Raw genomic sequence first — 19,252 nt, forward strand, 5'->3', positions numbered from 1 at the left:
GAATTTCTGAGAAAAAAATTGTTTCCTTTCTCTCTAAGAACACCTTTTCCATTAAGCTTTTGGGGAAGCATTCTCTGCCAGAAGACACGATCATGATCCTAAATGCATCTCAGCACTGCAATTCAAGTATGAGAATTAGAGGGAGCAGCCCTTGTCATTTAATCTGATCCGCAAGGAGCTGAGAAAGAAGCAGGCAGAAGCAGTGTCTGCTCGATTTTTCAACAGCATATCTGAAAACAAAATGCAGTTCTACTGTTTTTGGTGGAGAGCTGAGCTTTTGAAAGAACTACTTTAATTAAAAATATTTCTGGTCAATGGTACTTGTCTTCTTCAGAAAATTGCAGCTGAAGCAGTGATCACAACCCTAGCTATTACAATTTTGTAACATTGAAGCTATTCATATACTTAATTCTGATTCTCTAACGCTCTTCTTTTTAGAATGTATTATCCCCCTTGGTGTGTTGTGGTCATGTGACTGCTGCGTTGCACCATTTCCCTGTACAAATCAAGCAAAAGAGGAGGGCATGTTGATCTACTTATTTATGACAGGGAACCAAACCTACAATGAAGAATACCATTTTGCAGCACCTGGCCTACAGCTCCCAGGAGGCAGCGCAGCTATGTTAGGAATCAAAATATTTTTCTTTTTTACTGCCATTTCAGACTATCTACAAAAAGTCTTCTTAACTGCCCATTTTCCAAGCAGCTCTAGCCAAGAATCCTCAATGAGACAATAGAGGAAATAACAGAAGAGAGACCTAGTTAAGGAAAAAAAAGAAACCTAGACTTGCAAATTTCAGAAGTCATCATCTTCTAATGAGTTTATTTTCTATTATGTGAGGTACTTAGGCTGATTCTTCAGAAAAACTGGAACTTAATAATGATCAATCTACATTTACTCTGCACATAACCATAGAGGTTATGATGCATGGCATAATTGCAGTGTACTGAATGTTTCCCTTTTATGGCTGGCTGCAGAGACTGTAATAGCCTGTTACTCATTTCTAGGTAAAGGAGTTCCTCTTTTGGTTGAGGTGGCAGGAATTTGTGCTGCTGCTGCGGAGCTTTTCAAACTTGGCCCTGACTGGCAGTTGTAGACAGGTAGATTTAATTATCATACAAGCAACATTGTTTTATCATTAGCCTTTCAAAACAACCTTAATGCACCTGACAACAATACTGTATCAAACAAACCAAAGGTGCTCTTGGAAAGGAAGTTTTCCTGTATACTCTTCACTACAGGGAGGAATTTATCACATGCTTTCAGTGTTCTTTCTTTGTTTCATTTATCTTTCTCTCACAGATGACAAAGAAATAGAGAAGACCCAAAGTTAGATCTGGCATAATTCCAACGCCAGTCCATCTCTTATTCACCAATCAATTATTTATCTATTTACCTGAGAAAGACAATCAACATGCAAACAAAATCAGGATGTATTATGTGTATTTACAAGCAAGTGAAACACAACACAGATAAAAGAAAGAATTGTAAACTTAAAATATTCTTGAAGATAAGACACCAAGGATAAAGTGCAATTTCATTAATGTATTCAAGTACATTGGCCCAAATCCATGCCAGCTATTAATCCATAGCTCACAGATGAATTTGTTTCACTGTTATTTAAAAACAGAACAAAACCTGATTCCGGAGCAGTTACAATGAGCTGACAACCTCGGCACAGAGCACAATGTACTGGATTAGACTAGAGAAAACACATTTAGTTAGATAGCTACCACCAAAGAGAAAGGATGAGCTTGTATCTATGGGTTTAGTGCACGACTGAGAAGAGCTGGGTTTGCTTCTTGTGAAAATCATCTCCTCTCTGTGGGTCTGTTCCCTGAGTAAAATAAATCTATTTTTACCTTTCAGCACTGTGAAAAGCTTCGGTGAAGACATGCTGTGCCACCATTTGAGATGAAGCCTAGGCCTTGGAGAGCAAAAGCTGTGTACCTTTTCTGCTTGAAAGATGGGCCATGCGGAGCCCAGCCCCACTCACGTTTACCTCAGTGACAGCTCTGGCCATTTCAGCCAAAATGTGGCTAAATTTTGAAGAGAAGAATGTAGCGATACTGTTATCTGTGCCGACCGACAAACAGGGCGAGCAAAATTCACTGGAGGTGACCCACACGAGGGTACCCTCCAGCTGCCTGAGCTGGCAGAGCTGGTGGCCTTGCTGAGGAGCTGCTGGACAGGGGGAGGCTGCGAGGTGTCTGCCCTGAGGCGGGAACCAGCCTGGCAGGCTGCTCCTGAGAGAATGTCTGCTCCACTGAGAACTCAGAGCTGGGTGAGCTCCCCTCAGCCTGCCCTGGCCTCAGGACTTGGCCTGACGCCCTCATGGCGCTGGATGGTGGTGAAGGGAGGACAAGCACCGGTGGAGCTGGGTCCCTCCGCCATGTTAGGAGCTCTTTGTTGGCTGTTGCCCAGGAGGAGGTAAGGCCTGGAGGCACACGATTCAGTCATCTTTGGGATGATGGGGAGATCACAGTGTTCAGAGCTCCACATTTACATTTATAATTGATTTAGAGAACCTGTGAAAGGGTTTCCTAGGTTTTTTTTGGGAAACCTGAGTCTTTCCTTCCTGACTGTGACAGGAGCGCTCTGGGAGGGCACTGGGCCCCTGTCACCACTCACCTGACCCAGAGGCAGTTTCATCAGTTGTGAAGGGACACAAAGATGTCAGGGTGCTGGTGGAAGGTCCAAAGTGGACAGCACTGAACACAGCCTCTGGAGCCCAGAGGTCCTGAGTGGATCATTCCTGCTTGGCAGAGTAGCTATTGGAAATGCCCTGCTTAGGACAACAGTCAGCACTGAGGGGACTGCCAGCTGGTGGAGGGGGCAGCTGTTTGTAGAAGGTTTCTATGTAGGTTTCATAAAGAAAGATTTGGGGAGGGGGAAAAAAAGCAAACTTTGTAGTGCTGCTTCACAAGGACGGGTGCCAAGGAGCCATAAGCCATAAGAGCTGGTGGCTCCCTGCCATCTGGGGCAGCAGGGGCTCTGGCGGGTGGCAGGGCATGGCCTCCCTGCCAGGGAGCAGGGCAATGGCGGGCAGCGGGGCAGCTCGAGCCCCAGGCATTGGGTGTCTCCTTGGGGACAGGGACCCAGCTCAGTGGGACCCACGGGTAAACCTGTGGGGAGCTGGAGACTGGCACTCCTGCGGCATCCCTGGGGCAGGAACTGAGAGCCCCAGGGCTGGGCTGGAGCAGGATTTAGAGCCATGGGCAGGTAGGGGGAGGCCCCGGCGGCTGATCAGGGCATTCAGTGCACTTAGGGCCTTGGCAGCAAGCTGTATGCTACTGCAGTAACTGGACGATAAATGAAATTAAATATCAGAGAATTTCTTAAAAGGAAGCACCTGATAAAAATAAACATTTCTACTGAGTGTGTACTTCAGCCGTGGAACATATTGTCACAGGAAGCCACTGAGGCCAAGACCTTAAAGAGATTGAAGAGGGTTTGGTCAATTACGTTATAGCGAAATTGCCCAGATTTGGCATAATTTATGTCAGATTTCAGAGAGATTTTAGAGCATGGGCTCCATGGAAGAACTGAGTCTTTCAAGAGATTATATTGAGATTTAAAGCAGGAAAGAAGTATATGTATCAGATTACGGCACTGCCCTCTTAAGCTACTATTAGAGAGTATACTGATCTGAACAGATTGCCAAATTAGTAACATATGACAATTCCTATACTCTAGGCTGAGTGCAGCCATGAAAAACAACAGTGTGTGTGAAGGGCATGTGATTTTAGATTTTACAAGAGCTACACCAACTTAGCTGCTGACAAATGAAAGTATATCTGACCTGAGCATCTTTCAATCAGTGAGGTTTCATCCTTCAGGGAAAAGGAATAACTGACAAAAATGTTATTGCTTTCACAAATTAATTCAGGTTTCCTACTCTTTTATCTGGTACATAGCCCTTTGTTCTCTCTCTCCCCTGCCCTCCCCTTTTATTCTTGCATGCATAGGAGACAGGAATCCTCCATCACTTAGGTAGTTGCTTGTACTTACAAAACCAATCTGGTGTTATAACATTTCTGATGACATGTGAAAAATCACCTCTGGATGTGCCAGTGTATCAGCACAGCAAACAATAAGCAGGGCATGGAATCACGTAGCAATTCACATATGAGTTTAGACAACATGCAGGCTAAAGTTACAGTATGCAAACATGGAAAGAAAGCTGCCATTCATACCAGCTGCCATTCCTAGTTTGAGCAGCAAAAAGTGGTTTTTCAAAGTATACAGACTACAGTTTGTGACCTTAGAGAATTCCTGGGTGAGCTTTAAAGAGAAGGTTGTGTTACTTGTATCATGCCTTTCCCATAAAGTGCACATCTGTGTAAGAGGTAATAAATTAGAAACATATTTCTTTATACACTTTTACCTCCTTTCTACCTAGCAAATGCCCAAGCACTTCAGGAGTTATTGGGATCCTTTTGCCTACGGCTGAAGTGCAGTCATTTCTGGGCTGCAAACCAGCAGCTGCTGCATGATCCACTATTGAACAGTTTGAACATTTTGTGTGAAGAATACTATCTCTTGCTGGAACCACATGGCAAGTATAACCAATAAGCCTTGAACGTGGTGATTTTCAAACACTCTATTGCCACAATCTGTGCCTCAGATCTTTCATGGATTCTGGTTTTTCTTCCAGTGTCCCAGTCCTTTTCTCACTATTTTTCCAACATGCACTACAGCTACCACAAAAATAGTTGAGCAAAATTATAGTGGCTATAGGAAACAGTGTGAAACTGAGCTTCCTTCAACAGGAGGCATGCATCTGCTCTGCTGCACCCTGTCGTTCAGCATTCTCTTGGCAGAAGTCTTGGGACTTTACACCTGTTATTGTGGAGTCTTTCTGTCGTGTGCAGACATTTTGTTTTCTTTCCAGGTCACTCTGCATGTTCATTCTCTTCTCTTACTTGTTTGTTACCCTCTTGTTTTCAACATTGGCTGAAAGTTTTCTTATAGCTGGATTTTCATCTGAGATACCTGACACAGAAAGACATCAAAGAAGTATGCTTATGAGTCTAACTGATCCAGAAAAACAAAGAAGAAAAAGAAAAGAAAAGGAAAAAAAAGAAAGAAAAAGAAAAAGCATTTGGAAATCTTAAATGAATCTTGACCTGAGCACTGAGGAGCCGCATGACACCACATCTCTGAGACTGACAGATGCTTTACCACTGTGATAGCAGTGGTTATAGTAGATTATAGTTTGAGAACTGCTGCGTTTGCTGAATCAGTAAAACTGACTGCCTGGAAACTGAACTGCTGAATGCTTGAATGCCTATGCAAAGATCTTGCCTGAGTTACTCCTGCTATTCAGAGGAAGTGTTAAGGCTGGATTACAGATGAATATCCGGATTAAAGTGAACCTGAATTTTTGTAAAATGAAGACCTTCAGCTGCTCTTCACAGCTGCTGTATCAAAGGATGTGATTATTCAGACCTAGCTTTTAAACTCTCCCAAACTTTGGGAGCTGAATCCAGGCTCATTGTTATTCAGGCTCATCAACTGATCACCTTTGAGTACCTCCAAGTGGGTATAATGCAAGACATGCAGTGAGGTAGAGGATGTATGTTTCGGTGCCAATCACTGAACTTCATGAACCCTCAGTGCCACCATTTGTAGCAATGTGGCACCAATCCCCAAAGCTTGTTTTGAATCCTGCAGTGAAAAATTATTGGTACTTAGGCTGCATAATCTTTTCCCATGTTATGTCAGGAGCAAATGACAGTTTGAAGTGAGTACTGCCTGCTGCTTCAGCTCAGCATCTGATATGTTTGCTTACCTGATGCAGTGTTCTTAGGCAGTGATTAATGAGAGCTCTTGAGTCAGAGCCTATAACCATGATATGAGCATTAACAGGTAAACCTACAAAGAGGAAAGGATAAAGCTCCTGAAGGAGGGAAAGGTACTGACCAGTATCTCAATCTGGTTGCTTTGTATATGGGTCCCAATCAGATTGTTCAGAGGTTGTTACATTTCAACCCAAGCCTCTTAAAGGCCCAAACAAATTTATTCATGAGAATAAATATTTATAGCCCAATCTGACCCTACAGAAATTGGTGGCTAACTTCTCTGATTTAATCAGACCCAGGCAGACAATTCATATTGGAATGCTCATTTTCTTTTGTGGCAAAATCAAAACTGCCAGCAGTAAGCTTCTATGCAGAAACAAGGAGAGGCAGAAATGCTTGCAATATTAACAAGCCTGGTGGTAGTTCCCTATTTGTTACACAGGGGTGTACAAGTCAAAATACCCCAGGTCATCAGTGCATTTAAGCACACAGAGATATAAAATCCTAGAATGGTTTGTGTTGGATGGGACCTTAAAGATCATCTAGTTCCAAACCCCCTGCCATGGGCAGGGACACCTTCTACTAGACCAGGTTTCTCAAAGCCCCATCTAGCCCGGCCTTGAACACTTCCAGGGATGGGGCATTCACATGCCTACTTTTAAACAAGTGCTGAAATATCACTGTCATTCCTTGAACTTTAATGGGACTTTGGCCACTATTCAAGGATAAATCGATATTTATGTTCCTTGAATACCTGAGACAGGCTGGCTTATGACTTTTTTGCTTTGCTGGATCAGGGTTTATAACTCTACAAGTTGATTTCTATCCTGGTCTGTTTAAATATTTCAAACACATATACAAAAATAAACCTAATCTTCTGCCAATATTCCACCTCTGTGGTCTCATGACATCCAGGACACAAACCACTGATCTTTCCAATGATCTGACTTACAAATCTAGTTTTAGAAGGCACCGGCTGCTAATCACTCCTGCAGTTGGAATACCTGCATTACTGCATCTCTGTTGCATGTGACTAGCTTGGAAAATGAAGTTAAACTTGTACAATAGAAGTAATTTAATACATGATTTAGAACTTTAACCATCTTACTACAAATTATTTTGCATGCCTGCAAACCTTTACTTGTATGAGCAACCCTATGTGTTTTAACGAGGAAAGAATATTAGTGAGGTTTGGCCTGCTGACTGTAGAAATGATTGTATCATAGATCAGTGATAGTATTTACATGAAACGTAGCAGTTCCACTCATTGTTCGAAGAAAAACAGTTCCAGTTTTTCTGTCTTTTTTCCTTCCCTACCACCACTGATTCTCACATTTTTGAAGAAAGGGAGAGGAGAATCAAGCCTCATATATCTCAGCCTGTTATGACAATCTGAATATAATATATAGGCAATCAAATAATCGATCACACTTAACCTGATTACATACCGAATGAAATCATAGCTGAGATTTAGATAGGTCACTGCTCTAATAAGCCAGTGCTCTTGACCCCTGACAAAGCTTCAAGAACCTTTACGGTTAATGGAAGGGATACTTCATATCTTATAGAACTGGGATTTATGTGGTAGATTCATAGAAAAGTTTAGATTGGAAGGGCCATCTGGAGGTCTGTAGTCCCACCTTCTGCTCAAAGCAGGGCTAGCTTCAAAATCAGATCAGGTTGCTCCAGCCTTGCCAGGTTTTGAAAATCTTTAAGAGTGGAAACTGAACAGTTGCTTTGTGCCCCTGTTCTGGTGATGCACTAGTGCTACTGACACAATTTTTTCCCATATTTCTAATCATATTTCCCTTGTTGCAGCTTGTGACTTCTGCCTTTTGTTCATTTGCTGTGTGTCTCTGACAAAAGTTTGCATCTGTCTTCTCCAATGGGTTAAGGCAGTGGAAAACTGCAATTATACCCCCTCTTGGCCTTGTCTCCAGGCTAAACAAACCAGTTGCCTCAGTCTCCCATTGTACATCAGGTGCTCTGCTCTCCTAACTGTTGTAGCAGCCCTTCTCTAGAGTCTCTTGAGTTTGTCAAAAGCTGTTGTTCTGCCGGCCCCAAACTCCAGCTGCAGCTGTTCGATCAGCTCTCAGCCTGACCTGGTGCATCGGGTACTCTTGATCCCAATGCATAACTCTGCATTTGCCTTTGTTGAACTTTATGAGGTTCCTCCTAGCTTGCTTCTCCAGTTTGTTGAGGTCCTGAATTGAAACCCTGCTCTCCAGTGTATCAACCATTCCTCCAGTTTGGGTGTCACTTGATGAGGTTGTGTTGTGTCTCAGCATCCAGGGCCATATGGCATACCAGCAGGGTAACATATTGACTTAGTCAGCAAGTGATAATTTTCAGTTTATCTGGCAGGAATAGAATTCTTGATAATTGTTGACCAGAATTCATGGAATATTTTTGGCCACTAGACTAGACTGAATATACAATATACTTTGCAGTACATGTTATGCTAATTAGAAATATATATAGTAATGGTATTTTGATTATACATATCTAAATATGGTTTTATGTAGTAAAAGTATTTCCAATGGACAACTTTGCATGGAAAAGAAATAGAAAAGAGATAATCAGTAATATATATTTATATACATATATAGGAGGTGGTTGGAATTATCTGAGTAGAATAATTATAAGTGCATTGCTCACTGACACTGCTCACTCCAACCACCCTGATCTCCGCTGCTGTACTGCGTGCCTTTAGAAGTCACTGTGAAGCTATTGCTTGCTTTGCTATTGCGCCTTATATTTGAGATGCCATCACTACATGTTGTGATGGCAAGCTGAAGGAAGAATGCAATGTTTTGGAGAAGAAGTTATAGGGTTTTTAATTGCTGAAAATGCAAAGCAGAAATCTCTCTTAGTGCACTAGCCCACTCTGCTGCAATCATATTTTTTTTTCATTGACTGCCATGGTTGTGCTGGCGAAGGAAAGCAGACACTCTCTGTTAGGAAGCAGTGCTGTGTACAGTCTGATGCGACAGTGTTCTTAGTTTTCTGTTAATGCAATGTTTGTGGTATCCCACAATCTCTTTGCGAAGGCACTGCAAGAAAAATGGCGGCTGTCTCTTTCAACTTTTTTCTTTAACAAAAGCAGGCCACACACAAACATTTAATCCAACCTTTTCTTGGTGTTTAGGTTTACCAAGGATAAAGTAACAATGAATAATCATATTCCACATATTATTAGCTCTTCTTAGGACTGCTCAGCCTAGTCCAAGATTCTTTTCCATCACAAAACTGCTTCCACCACCCTTCTCTTTGCGTGAGAGAGAAGAAGCCACCTTGCTTCAACCAATCAGGCATTAAAGAGGGCAGAGAGGGCTCTCTGTGGGAGATCTCCATCTCTTTATACTTCACAAGGAGGTTCCCCTAATATGGGGCCTTCCGTTGCACTGCCAAGTCACAAAGGGGTACATTGCAGTTCAAGAGGGAACGTGTGCATCTACAATGTGCAGATCTAAGCTACATTCCCCTAAAGTAGCAGGCAGAGCTGTTGGGTTTAGGGTTACATTTCAGGTTTGTTGTTGAGAAATGTCTCAACCTGTGAAATAGTACCTACCCTGCCTAGGAATTTGAAACCATGTTTTCCCAAAGATCATGGATCTGTCTGCATCAGTTCCAGTGGGCCTCTTTCTTAAGAGAGGAAAGACTTTGTGACTTGGTCGCAACCATCATAGGTGAAGCTACAATGCAGTTTGTTTTCTAAGTCCTTATTTTCAATACGTGTCTGAAAATCTGCAAAATGAAGGGTTGAAATTTGAACTTATTAGCCTCTGCCTAAAGATGAAAATAGGCTTTTAAAAGCAGTCCACATTTTAATTGAGAAGACTAAAAAAATTTCATTTAAAAAAATATTTTTTTCATCCTGACCTTTTAGTTTAAAAAAACCCGCAGCCAAAGTGGGTAAGATTTCAAAGTCATTTGGTTTTGATTTGAATTATAAGCCTCTGAATATCACACACTGAGTAGGTACAGTATGTTTTTTAGTTAAGTTCATTAAAAACATGCAAGTATAGAAGGGCACTATATTAACGAGTGCTATGAACCCCTTAAGTCCTCAGAATGGCTTTCCAGGTCATGAATTCCAAATACTACAGGAGAATTACAATCTGCTGAACAGATACTCGGTTTTACCAGCATGTTCACATTCCCACTACACTGATAATTGAATTTTCCACCCCTGACACTGAAAGTTGCATTATCAAGACATTGGTTATCACATAAGTGGGTGGAGGAAGGGATGCTAATACTTTCAAAACTTGCTCATATTTAGACCCAGACTTTTCAGTAGAGCACAGCTCACTGTATGTAACAGTTTGTTGTGCAAGTGTGTCCCTGTAAAGCTTTTTAATGTAGCTGTTTAAAGGAAAATTAGAATATGGCAAGATACTGCAAGAGTTGTAATTGGAACTTGCAGTTTTGAGCTCATCTTTCAGCTGAGTTGCCTAAGGTTGGGTATGAAGTCAGTAGATAAGCTGTCAACAGTCCTACATTCACTTTCCATTCAAATCTGGTTCTTGTACAGAGCATTGTGAGATGTCTGATGTGCCAAACAACATGCCTTTAAATTAAAGCTTAAGTGTAATTAGAAAGGTACCTATACTCCCTAGGGAACAAAAAATCCCACTTGTATTTACCAAGCAAGTTTTTAGTCCCTCAGATAGTATGTATCTAGGAGCACCATAAAGGTGTTCAGTGTCAGGTTTTACACTTCCAGTCTCAAGGCAGAAGTAATTTCCAATAAACAGAGCCTCCAGGCTCAGAGCTTGAGTTAGAGGAGGGGGCAAAGCAATTTCTGATGTAGTATCAAATCTCCTAATGGTGTTGTTAAAAACTAATTTTTCACTGTTCGTTTTATTTGCCAACAACTATGTGACTGCTAGGTGCTGTATATCTTACCTCAGTGTGGCTGCTTACTGGGCCATGACAAGTGTCTCAGCTTAATATTCCCTCCTTCCCGCTATATCATATTAACCCAACTTTTATGTTTCATGAGTCTTTGTCTGAAAACTGGGAACTTTCTACTTCTGTGAGACTTGGTGAGAATACTCAGGCCTACCTCTATTAAGTATGAAGACATTTTCTGACTTTGTCACGTCAAGTGACATATGAAAATTGGCAATTAACACTACCTGGCTTCAGGGGGAGAAACAATTGTATATCACTTGTCTGTAGGCAGCAGAGGCTTCAGATGTAATTCTCTGAAAATAAAGCAGTTGTCCCAATTTAAGCTCATTTCATTTCTTTCCAAAGAAGTGAAATACAGTCGCTCTTGGTGATAGTGTCAAGTCATCCCTCTGTGTTATTCTATTTGTTTCATCACAGCCTCTTCTCTCCAGGGAGCTCATTTGTATTCTTTTGCTTTCAGGTCATCCGATTCTTAGTTCGTGTCATGGATTTAACTTTGCCTCTGTTTAGTATAAATTAAAATGTTACTGTTGCCACCAGACTGAGCCCAGAAACCACAACTGTGACTATTTAGCAACCTATTTAAAATTCAAGAAAAAAGCCATGTACCTAAATATTTTATGGCTAATTGCCATTTGGATTCAGATCTAGATCTCAGCATTCAGGATAATGCTTACTATCACTACTGCTGCATGCCATTGCTTTTCAGTATTTGCTGATACAGTATTTAGAAATGCACTTTTTCCCCTGTTAAGAAAACATTGTACTATCTAGAAGGGTAGTTTGAGCTCCACTTGGGTCAGTCACTTGCATCAGCATAAAGACATTCTGCTTTCTATATTTTAACTAATTTCCTCATGGCAACCCTGTCTGTCCCCTTGCAGTGCTACAGGGAAATAAAAAATTGTAGTAGGCTAGTGTAGTGATTGGCTGAAGATATGTGCCCAGCTCTAAATTTAAGCATAATTTAAATTTTTTACCACTGACATATGCACTTTCCCCTTCCTCCAGTCTATGTGAAATGGTCTAGACATCCACAGCAAAATTACTTTTCTAATGAGACTGCTGCTACTGTGGAATCGTGGTCCAGAGATCAAATGTGGGTGAATCGTGGTTCAGAGATCAAATGTTGTCACCTAGGAGTCAAGATTTTCCTCTGGATCTCCCCCTAAAGATCTACCGGTAAAGCTTATCAGAATGCCCAGAACAGCTGGAGCTCAAGCGGGTCTGCACAGCTAGTTCAGTCATAAACAGATTGATTTGCTGTGTGCAAATGCAGGCTAACACAGCTCACCCCAGATAGGCTGTAAAATGAGATGCTAGCTGTGATTCGGGGTACTGTCTTTTGATGACCTGGCTCACAAAAAGCCTAGGTTTCATCTCTTCTTATCCCATAGAGCTCTGTTCTACAGTGGCAGGTCCTTGTCCCCACCAGCGCCTAGCAGCACCTGTTACCCTGCCGCCTTCTGCCCCGTAGCCGAAAGTCCTCCCACCCCTCCGAGTTTTGTTCCTCCTCCCTGCAGCTTGTCTCTCTGTTTAACTCTCCTCCGTCCCTCTCGGTGCTCTGTACCGCCGTGTTTGAAGGCAGAAGAGGTGGCCTCTCCCCTGCAGCAGCGGCATTCCCACTTGGCCAGGCGGTGGGAGCAGTGGGTTTTGCCCCTGCTCCCTACAGTCTTCACACCTCCAGCCAGATCCCGGGAAAGCCAGTGCCAGACCTGCTGCCGCCTGAGCCGCCGGCTGGCCACGCAGCCTGCTCACACGTGTGCTACACAAACCCACACCGTGTGCAGGCGCCCTCATGGGTGGGTTCCCCCCGGGTAACCGGGTGCCCCCCCGGCCCCAGGTGACCCTGCAGGCAGGGCGGCTCCGTGCCGGCGAGCCCGGCCCGGCCCGGAGCTGCTCGGCGCGGCTCGGCGCTGCTCGGCTCGGCTCGGCTCGGCTCGGCGCGGCGCGGCGCCAGGGCCCATCGGGAAGCACTAGCAGCACCTAGTGGCAGAAGCCGGCCGGAGCGGCTGGGAGGGCGCAGCGCGGGGGACGCGGCTGCACCCAACACCCTTCTACAGGGTGAAGCTGCATTTTGCGCTGGCTAGAAACGATCCGCGGGGATCACCGCGGCTTTTCCTCAGGTGGGACTGGGGGACCAAGCCAGGAGAAAAGCAGAGTAAAGGGCGTTTCTCCAGTAAAGGTGTCTCTGGACAGACAGAGGTGCAGTTCAGCACCTCTGCGACCAACTGCGATGAGTCTTGCCAAGAGCCCGGCCTCTGCCAAGCCCAGAACAGGAACCCGGTACATCTTCCCTCTAGCAAGGCTTAGGATTTGGAGACTGAAAACAAATTGTTTGATATAGATCACTTCACATGCCATACCCTGACTTTTCCCATGGCATTTTCTCTTTTTCAAATAATCTGAACTTTAAAAATAATCTACTTTGCATCACAAGCCCTTTACTGAAGGGATCTGAGTAGTTTCCCTGTCTGGCTAGTGATTTTGCGGACAACATGCTGTGTAACGGCATTAAGGTATCAGGCCCCAAGTGTCTGAGGAAACATTACAGGGCTTTAATTTATATACACCTTTTTTCGTGGGTGTCTGAGCAGTGCATGCACATACATGACCAACAGAAGTACTGCCAGTTTTGGCGGGGAAACAGCAAAATAGCAGCAGGAAATTGTGAGAAGATTCTAGGGCAAACACTCAACCTTTAACAGAAAAGTGCTATCCATTATATCTTTAAATGTTGACAGACATTGGGAAAAAAAATCTAGATATGGTTTCATGCTACTTACTGTTCAATGCTCAGTGTCTCATCTGCAAGTCTTAGGAAGAAGAAAGTTGAGCTCAGTCTTCTGGAAATTACATGTTTAGTTGTGGCATTTGATGAGGTGTTTTATCCCTGAGGTTTAGACCACCAAACCACCTGCTTTACAGTCAAACTGAAAAAGAAGGCCAATAGTGTCCCAGCTCAGTAATACAGACCTGTGCTGTGTTCTGCTCTGAAAACACAGGCTGCTGTACAGCATTATTTAACATTTAATTTACTAAATTGAAAAATATCAGTCTGCATATTAGGGAAATGGAGGTGCTTGACAGTTATTTACAATTCATGTGTAAATTAAGACAGTATCTAAGAAGATGCTTGCCACAAAAAATCAGCTAGAGGTTTTGGGTTTTTTTTGGTCTTGGCAAAGGTGAGGATGAAAAAAGAGGGGCAGATGTGATGCCACTGCACATGGGGCAGTTTGCTCAGCACCTTCCAGACTATGCCTGGCTCAAGGCTTATTCCAGAGTTTGAGTTTTGAGCAGAATACATAGGCACATTGCAATTATTTTCTACTCATTACCTGTCTTACACTGTCCAGTGCAAGTTTTAAAATGAAAAGCAGATTGAAAATGCTATACATATAAATAATGTATTGACTGTTTTGTAGAAGCTGTATCCAAAAATGTGTTACTGCATGAGCAGATGTAGTGATATAGTTACTTGATTAAGGAAGAACTAAGAAATTGAGAACAGGCAAATAATTACGTATTGTATAATGATCATCTCAGTGGATCTGTGCTGTTACTCCTCTGACATGTCAACTGGGAGAACATCCATTGCCACTACAACTGACTGTCACAGCATTGCTGAGCCATCATACAATTACACTGTTTTTAATATAGCTGTAATGTACTGTCAACATGAATGACTGGATCAGTGTACAGAAGAAAAAAAATCCTAGTCTCATATACGTACACATACATATGCAACGGCCATTCTATCTGGGGATTCAGCTGACAACTGAGGCTCTTATCTTGCGATTTTCAAATGTCACGAAACCAGCCCAGATGTATATTTATCCTTTATTCTTTATGCCAGGCTGCTTGTCCATCACTAGAGTTCATCCTATAGCTTTATGCGGTTGCCGCTAACGGCGCACACTGTGCCTCACCGCGGGGACACCGCGGCACATCGGCCACTAGCAATAACACGTTTGATGCAGCCGCCCCCCAGCACCCCCCAGCGACTCCCCGCGGCGGCCCCGGCCGCTGGGCAGCGCACAGCAGCGCAGCTTCCCCCTTGCGCTCCGCGCCGCGTACGCGCTTCGCCGCCGATTTTCCGCCGCCGTCTCCGCTTCGGCGTGAGAAAACTTCCCCGATTCCCTCCCCAGGTTCATTTCGACCCCATTCGCCCGCGGCGAGCAGGGGGACATCGCGACGGGGAGACGCGGCCACAGCCCCGGGCCGTGGTGAAGGGAGCAGCCGCGGGCAGGGGGACCGCCCTCCGCCCAGGGAGCCTGCCGGGCGGCGTCTCCAGGCAGCCGCTGCCGTGGGCTTTGCACGGCAGCCCTGCAGCCCGAAGCCCGACCGGAGGGCCCGCGGCGCGACTCCAAGCCCCAGCCCGGCGGCTTCCCCGAGTCCCGCTCCCATCCCAGCCACGGACACAGCAACGCAGCCGGCCCTGCCCCTTCCAGCAGGGAGGGAAGGGGCTGGATTTAACAACAAACATCGCTCCGCCGCTGGCTCTTATCCTCGCTCTCGGCTGGTGCGTCTCCTCCACGTTCAGCCGTCCCCACGCCGGCGGCGCTTGAACCTACCCGCCCGAAAAGTGTGCCATCCCCCTGTCCCCGACCCCCCTGGTCAGCCCTGCCGGCCCCCTCCGCAGGGGTCCGTCCGCCGAGCGCCGCCGTGCTCCACGGGACGCCCCGCCGGCCCGGGGCGGCCGGCTGCGAGCAGCGGGGAGGGCGGCGAGGGCGATCCGCCTGCGAAGAAATGCCCTGTTGAACTTTGAATATATTAGTTGACATCAGTGCGAGTTGGGGCTGCCAGCCCCTAGCTCCCTCCTCCTTCCCTACCTCCTCCTCCTCCGCCTCCTCCTCCTCCTCCCCCCGGTCTCCGATGGAAAGAGTTGAAGCCGTGCTGATAGGAGCCGCCTGGAAGAGACAGCGGAGCGCAGGGGAGGACTTCGGTCCCAACTCCGGCCGCGCCGCGGGGACGCTGCCCGCAGCCGCTCGCATGGCCCGAGGCGGCGCTCCCTAAGCGCCGGGCTGGGGAGAGCCGCCGCTCCGCTCCCCTGCTTGCCCTACGCCGAGCCCAGCCCAGCCCCGCCGAGCCGCGCCGAGCCCCGCCGAGCCGCGTCGCGGCTGCCCCCGCTCCTGCGGCAGCCGGAGCACGATGTGCCGGTGAGCCTCGCACCGGGAGCCCGGCGGCCACCCCGTAAGCGCAGCGCGGCGGCGGGCTGGGGGGCGGGCGGCGGGCGGCGGGCTCGGCCGCGGGGCGGGGGGCGCGCAAACTTCCCAACTTCGCGGGGGGCCGGGGTGAGCGGGCGGCGCTGGGCTTGGGATCCCGGGGAGGTGGGCAGCCCCGGGCTGCTGCGCGGCTCGGCCGCTCCCGGCGCAGCGGCGCGGGGTGATGCAGGGGCCGGGGGCACCCTGCGGGGCGTGGGTGCGTGTTTGTGCACGGCGCTTCGTGCGCCGCCGGCCTGCTCCCCGCGGGCTGTGGAGCGAGAGGGGCTTTTTTGTCGCTGTTTTTGCAGTCCGGCAGCGCTGGAGAGGACGTTAGCTAGGAGGTGGCAGCGGAGGTGGTTTCTTTCCTTTCTCTCCCCCCAATCTTCGCAGCCCTTCCTAAACCCTCTGAACGGGGCTGTGGCGAGAAAGAAGGGGGTGCAGTGGTGGGAAGCCGGATAGCACAGACTGAGGGATATTAATGTGGTTTTTTTTAGATGGTAATTTGTCTTTGTGGTAGGGGTGGCCCATTAAATTTCAGCTCACGTCCTGATGGAGATCAAAAGCGAAGGGGAGAGGGAGAGGGAAGCAGAGAGCCTTGTGCGGTTCTTTAGCTCCGTGTATTGTTAGAAACTTATGGGGGGAGGGGGGGGGATTCCCAGAAACAACCTTTGTCAATCCAGCTCCAACACCCACACCAAAAGTTGGAGATCTGTGTTTTCTAGTGCTACCATCTGCTCCCCAGGAACATGCTTACTGTTATGCCTCAGAGGAAACAAACAAAAGGTGTGCTTGCCAAGTCGGTACTGAACCTGTCTGTTCATGGGCGTTTAGGTGGAGTGTAAGCATAGAGGAGTATCTATGTCCTAAGGGTTCACTGTCCTCTGTTGGCTCAGGTTAGACTCTCAGATAATTTCCTGTCCTCAAAAAAGGTCTCCACACATGATAGATGCCAGGTCCTGCTTTTTTTCTTTTGTTGTTCTTATTTTTGGTTGGGTTTTAAGTTTTTCCTTTTTTCCTTTTTTTCCCCTTGAACTATTTATGTATGGATATATTGGTTTCAGATCATAGTAAAGTTTCTTTTTTTGTTGTGCAAGTGTTCCCTCTCATTACAGCAAATATTTCTATTCCTAAATTACAGTCTGAGCTGCAAGAGGTTAGCTCTCATTGCCTCCGGATGAGTTCAGTGGTAGGCTGAGACCCCAAGCCGACTGCACTGCAAACAAAATAGAAACCAACTAAACTAAAAGTTATAATGGGCTTTGATTCTTACTGCTGTTTGAGATCAGTAGAGATCCTGGGTGAGTGAAGGCAAGGAGGAGGAGTGAAAGTAGCTGGAACAAGCTACTCATAGAAAAGTGCTCTCCTGATTATATGTGTGATTTGTAAGCACCCAAGGGAGAAACCTGGTCATAAACTGCAGAGAAGGTGGCAGTGGGAAAAGGAAAAATCCTGCTGATATTTAATCAGTTTTTGTAATAGAGATTTCATTTTTAAACAGCCATTTGAATCATCCACATCTTTTTTTAATTTTTTCTCCCTTTTAGACTAAAACTTTTCTGTTCAGATTGGACTGGATGATAAGCAGACTCTGCACTAGGCAGGCTATAGTAGGGAATCGTGGCATTTTATGTTATGCTTCTTGCATTTTCAGTGAAGTGGAGGCAATTTCTCTTTTTTTTTTCTCTGTATCAAGCTTTCTTTCCTCAGAGCGGTTAAGTTTTTGTCCTCCCCTGTCAGGGACATGTTAATCCTGAAGTCATGAAGGGGAGAGAGATCCCACCATTCAGAATATAGATATTTGCTTTGTTCATCCCCCCAGCCCATTAGGCTGATGGAATTGGCAGTGGCTGCCCTCTGTGACCTCCCTCCCCTACTGCAAAGAGCTGGGGCAACCAAGGGAGGAGAGAGTTGTGCAAACTCCAGCGAGTGAAAAAGCACAACCCCAGAAGACAAAAGGTTTGAACAGAGAGATGTAGGGGATGAGGGTCTGTGTGGGGAATGACTTCTAACAAGGTGGCCCTGATCAGTTCATGTACACTCAAAAAGATGGCATAGAATTGGGTTCAGTAGGAGTGCATGTAGCCAGATAGAAACTTGATACAAGTGGTGCCATGGGATTTTAGCTGCTTTGCAGTAAGATGAAATAAGTGCCGAAACAAAATGGGTTTCGTTGTCCAGTATGATTGCCCTTTATTCTCCAGGCAGACACCTGACTTGGGGGAACATGCACCCAGGCTTATAGTCTTTGCTTCTTACCTTGTAGCCAGTTGTAAAAGTCCTGCTTGACTTGGGCTGAAACATGATGGATCCTTGTTAGAGGAAATGTTCCTAGAGAGCAGTCTCACTCTGATATTAAACATGGTTTGAACAATGGTTTTTTATTTTAGTCAGGATTAATAATCATGTGAGCAGTCATGCTAGGGTTAAATAAGACCGTCTGCATGAATATGTTTTCCTGAAAACAAATACATGACATGAAAAGTTTGTGTGAAGTCTAGGCTGTTGACTTGCAGTTTGGCAAAAGGGGGCAGTATCAAACAATACCACAAAGCAATGTGCTGCGCGACTGCCTTTCTGCCTTGAGTACTGATCTGTGCTGTATCTACTGGGATCTGGGAATTTAGGGTGTTATCCGGGAGCCTTTATTCAGGTGATTCCTTGTAAAGACATCAGGAAGGTTAATCGCCTGCGTAAAAGATGCAGGATCAAAGCAGTTATTGTTTTGCTTTGTGATTGCATCACTTCCATATGGGTTTGTCCGGTGAAGGCTTGGAAATTAAGGACAATTCTGTATGATTGCAAAGCTACTTTTGTTCACATTAAGTAGGCTGGCAGCAGTAACCTTAACCTGTTCTGACTCCACTGATTTTAGAAAGAGCATGATGAAGCCGTAGCTTTGGATTGCTGTGCATATAAATGCCCTCCAAGGAGCTGTCATCACCGTTTTCCATAGTAAGAGAACTCCAAACATTTTCTTCTCTAAATTTAACTTTCTTTGAGAACCCATTTATTTCCAGCTTAGAGAAGTATATTGATTCATCTTCTAAAATATTGTGTTTAGAATGCCTTTAAAAGCCTTTTCACCTTTTATTTATCTATATGCCTGGAATCATTAGATCAGCATTTCTTAGTTAATTTTTTACTGAGAGCCATGGATAATTTTACCAAGGGTCTGTCATTGGAAAGCCATGCAATGGACTCCAGCTTTGTCAGGTCTCCTAAGTGTTGCTCACTGCCTTCATGGCAAGAGCTACAGCGACAAGTGCAGACCAGCCTCAAGAGAGAGGGGAAGTGATGAGGAATGAGTCTGTCATAGTGAT

At 45.4% G+C, this 19,252-nt stretch overlaps 2 protein-coding genes across 5 annotated transcripts in view; both read left to right on the top strand.

Annotated features, from left to right (window-relative positions):
- The first annotated feature begins 2,335 nt into the window (after positions 1-2,335).
- LOC121092591 (basic salivary proline-rich protein 1-like) lies at positions 2,336-15,496 on the top strand. The gene is made up of 2 exons (XM_040603827.1): positions 2,336-2,431; positions 14,618-15,496. The coding sequence occupies exons 1-2, from the start codon at positions 2,336-2,338 to the stop codon at positions 15,494-15,496; spliced, it is 975 nt and encodes a 324-aa protein (XP_040459761.1).
- Positions 15,497-15,572: 76 nt separating this feature from the next.
- SEMA5B (semaphorin 5B) overlaps positions 15,573-19,252 on the top strand; it is a 281,842-nt gene continuing 278,162 nt past the window's right edge. The window contains exon 1 of one of the 4 annotated variants that reach the window (XM_040604205.1): positions 15,573-15,921. The gene's annotated coding sequence lies outside the window, so the exon portion shown is untranslated. The remainder of the gene's footprint in view (positions 15,922-19,252) is intronic. The other 3 variants (XM_040604204.1, XM_040604201.1, XM_040604202.1) reach the window with 3 other exon arrangements.

This window comes from Falco naumanni, chromosome 8 (assembly GCF_017639655.2).
Source record: "Falco naumanni isolate bFalNau1 chromosome 8, bFalNau1.pat, whole genome shotgun sequence".
NCBI lineage: Eukaryota > Metazoa > Chordata > Aves > Falconiformes > Falconidae > Falco > Falco naumanni.

What these genes read in the sequence shown, in the direction of transcription:
- LOC121092591 (XM_040603827.1), top strand. Translation starts at nt 2,336, where the DNA reads ATGGCGCTGGATGGTGGTGAAGGGAGGACAAGCACCGGTGGAGCTGGG. An exon ending in TGGCTGTTGCCCAGGAGGAG is followed by an intron (nt 2,432 to 14,617) that starts GTAAGGCCTGGA and finishes TTCATCCTATAG; the next exon opens with CTTTATGCGGTTGCCGCTAA.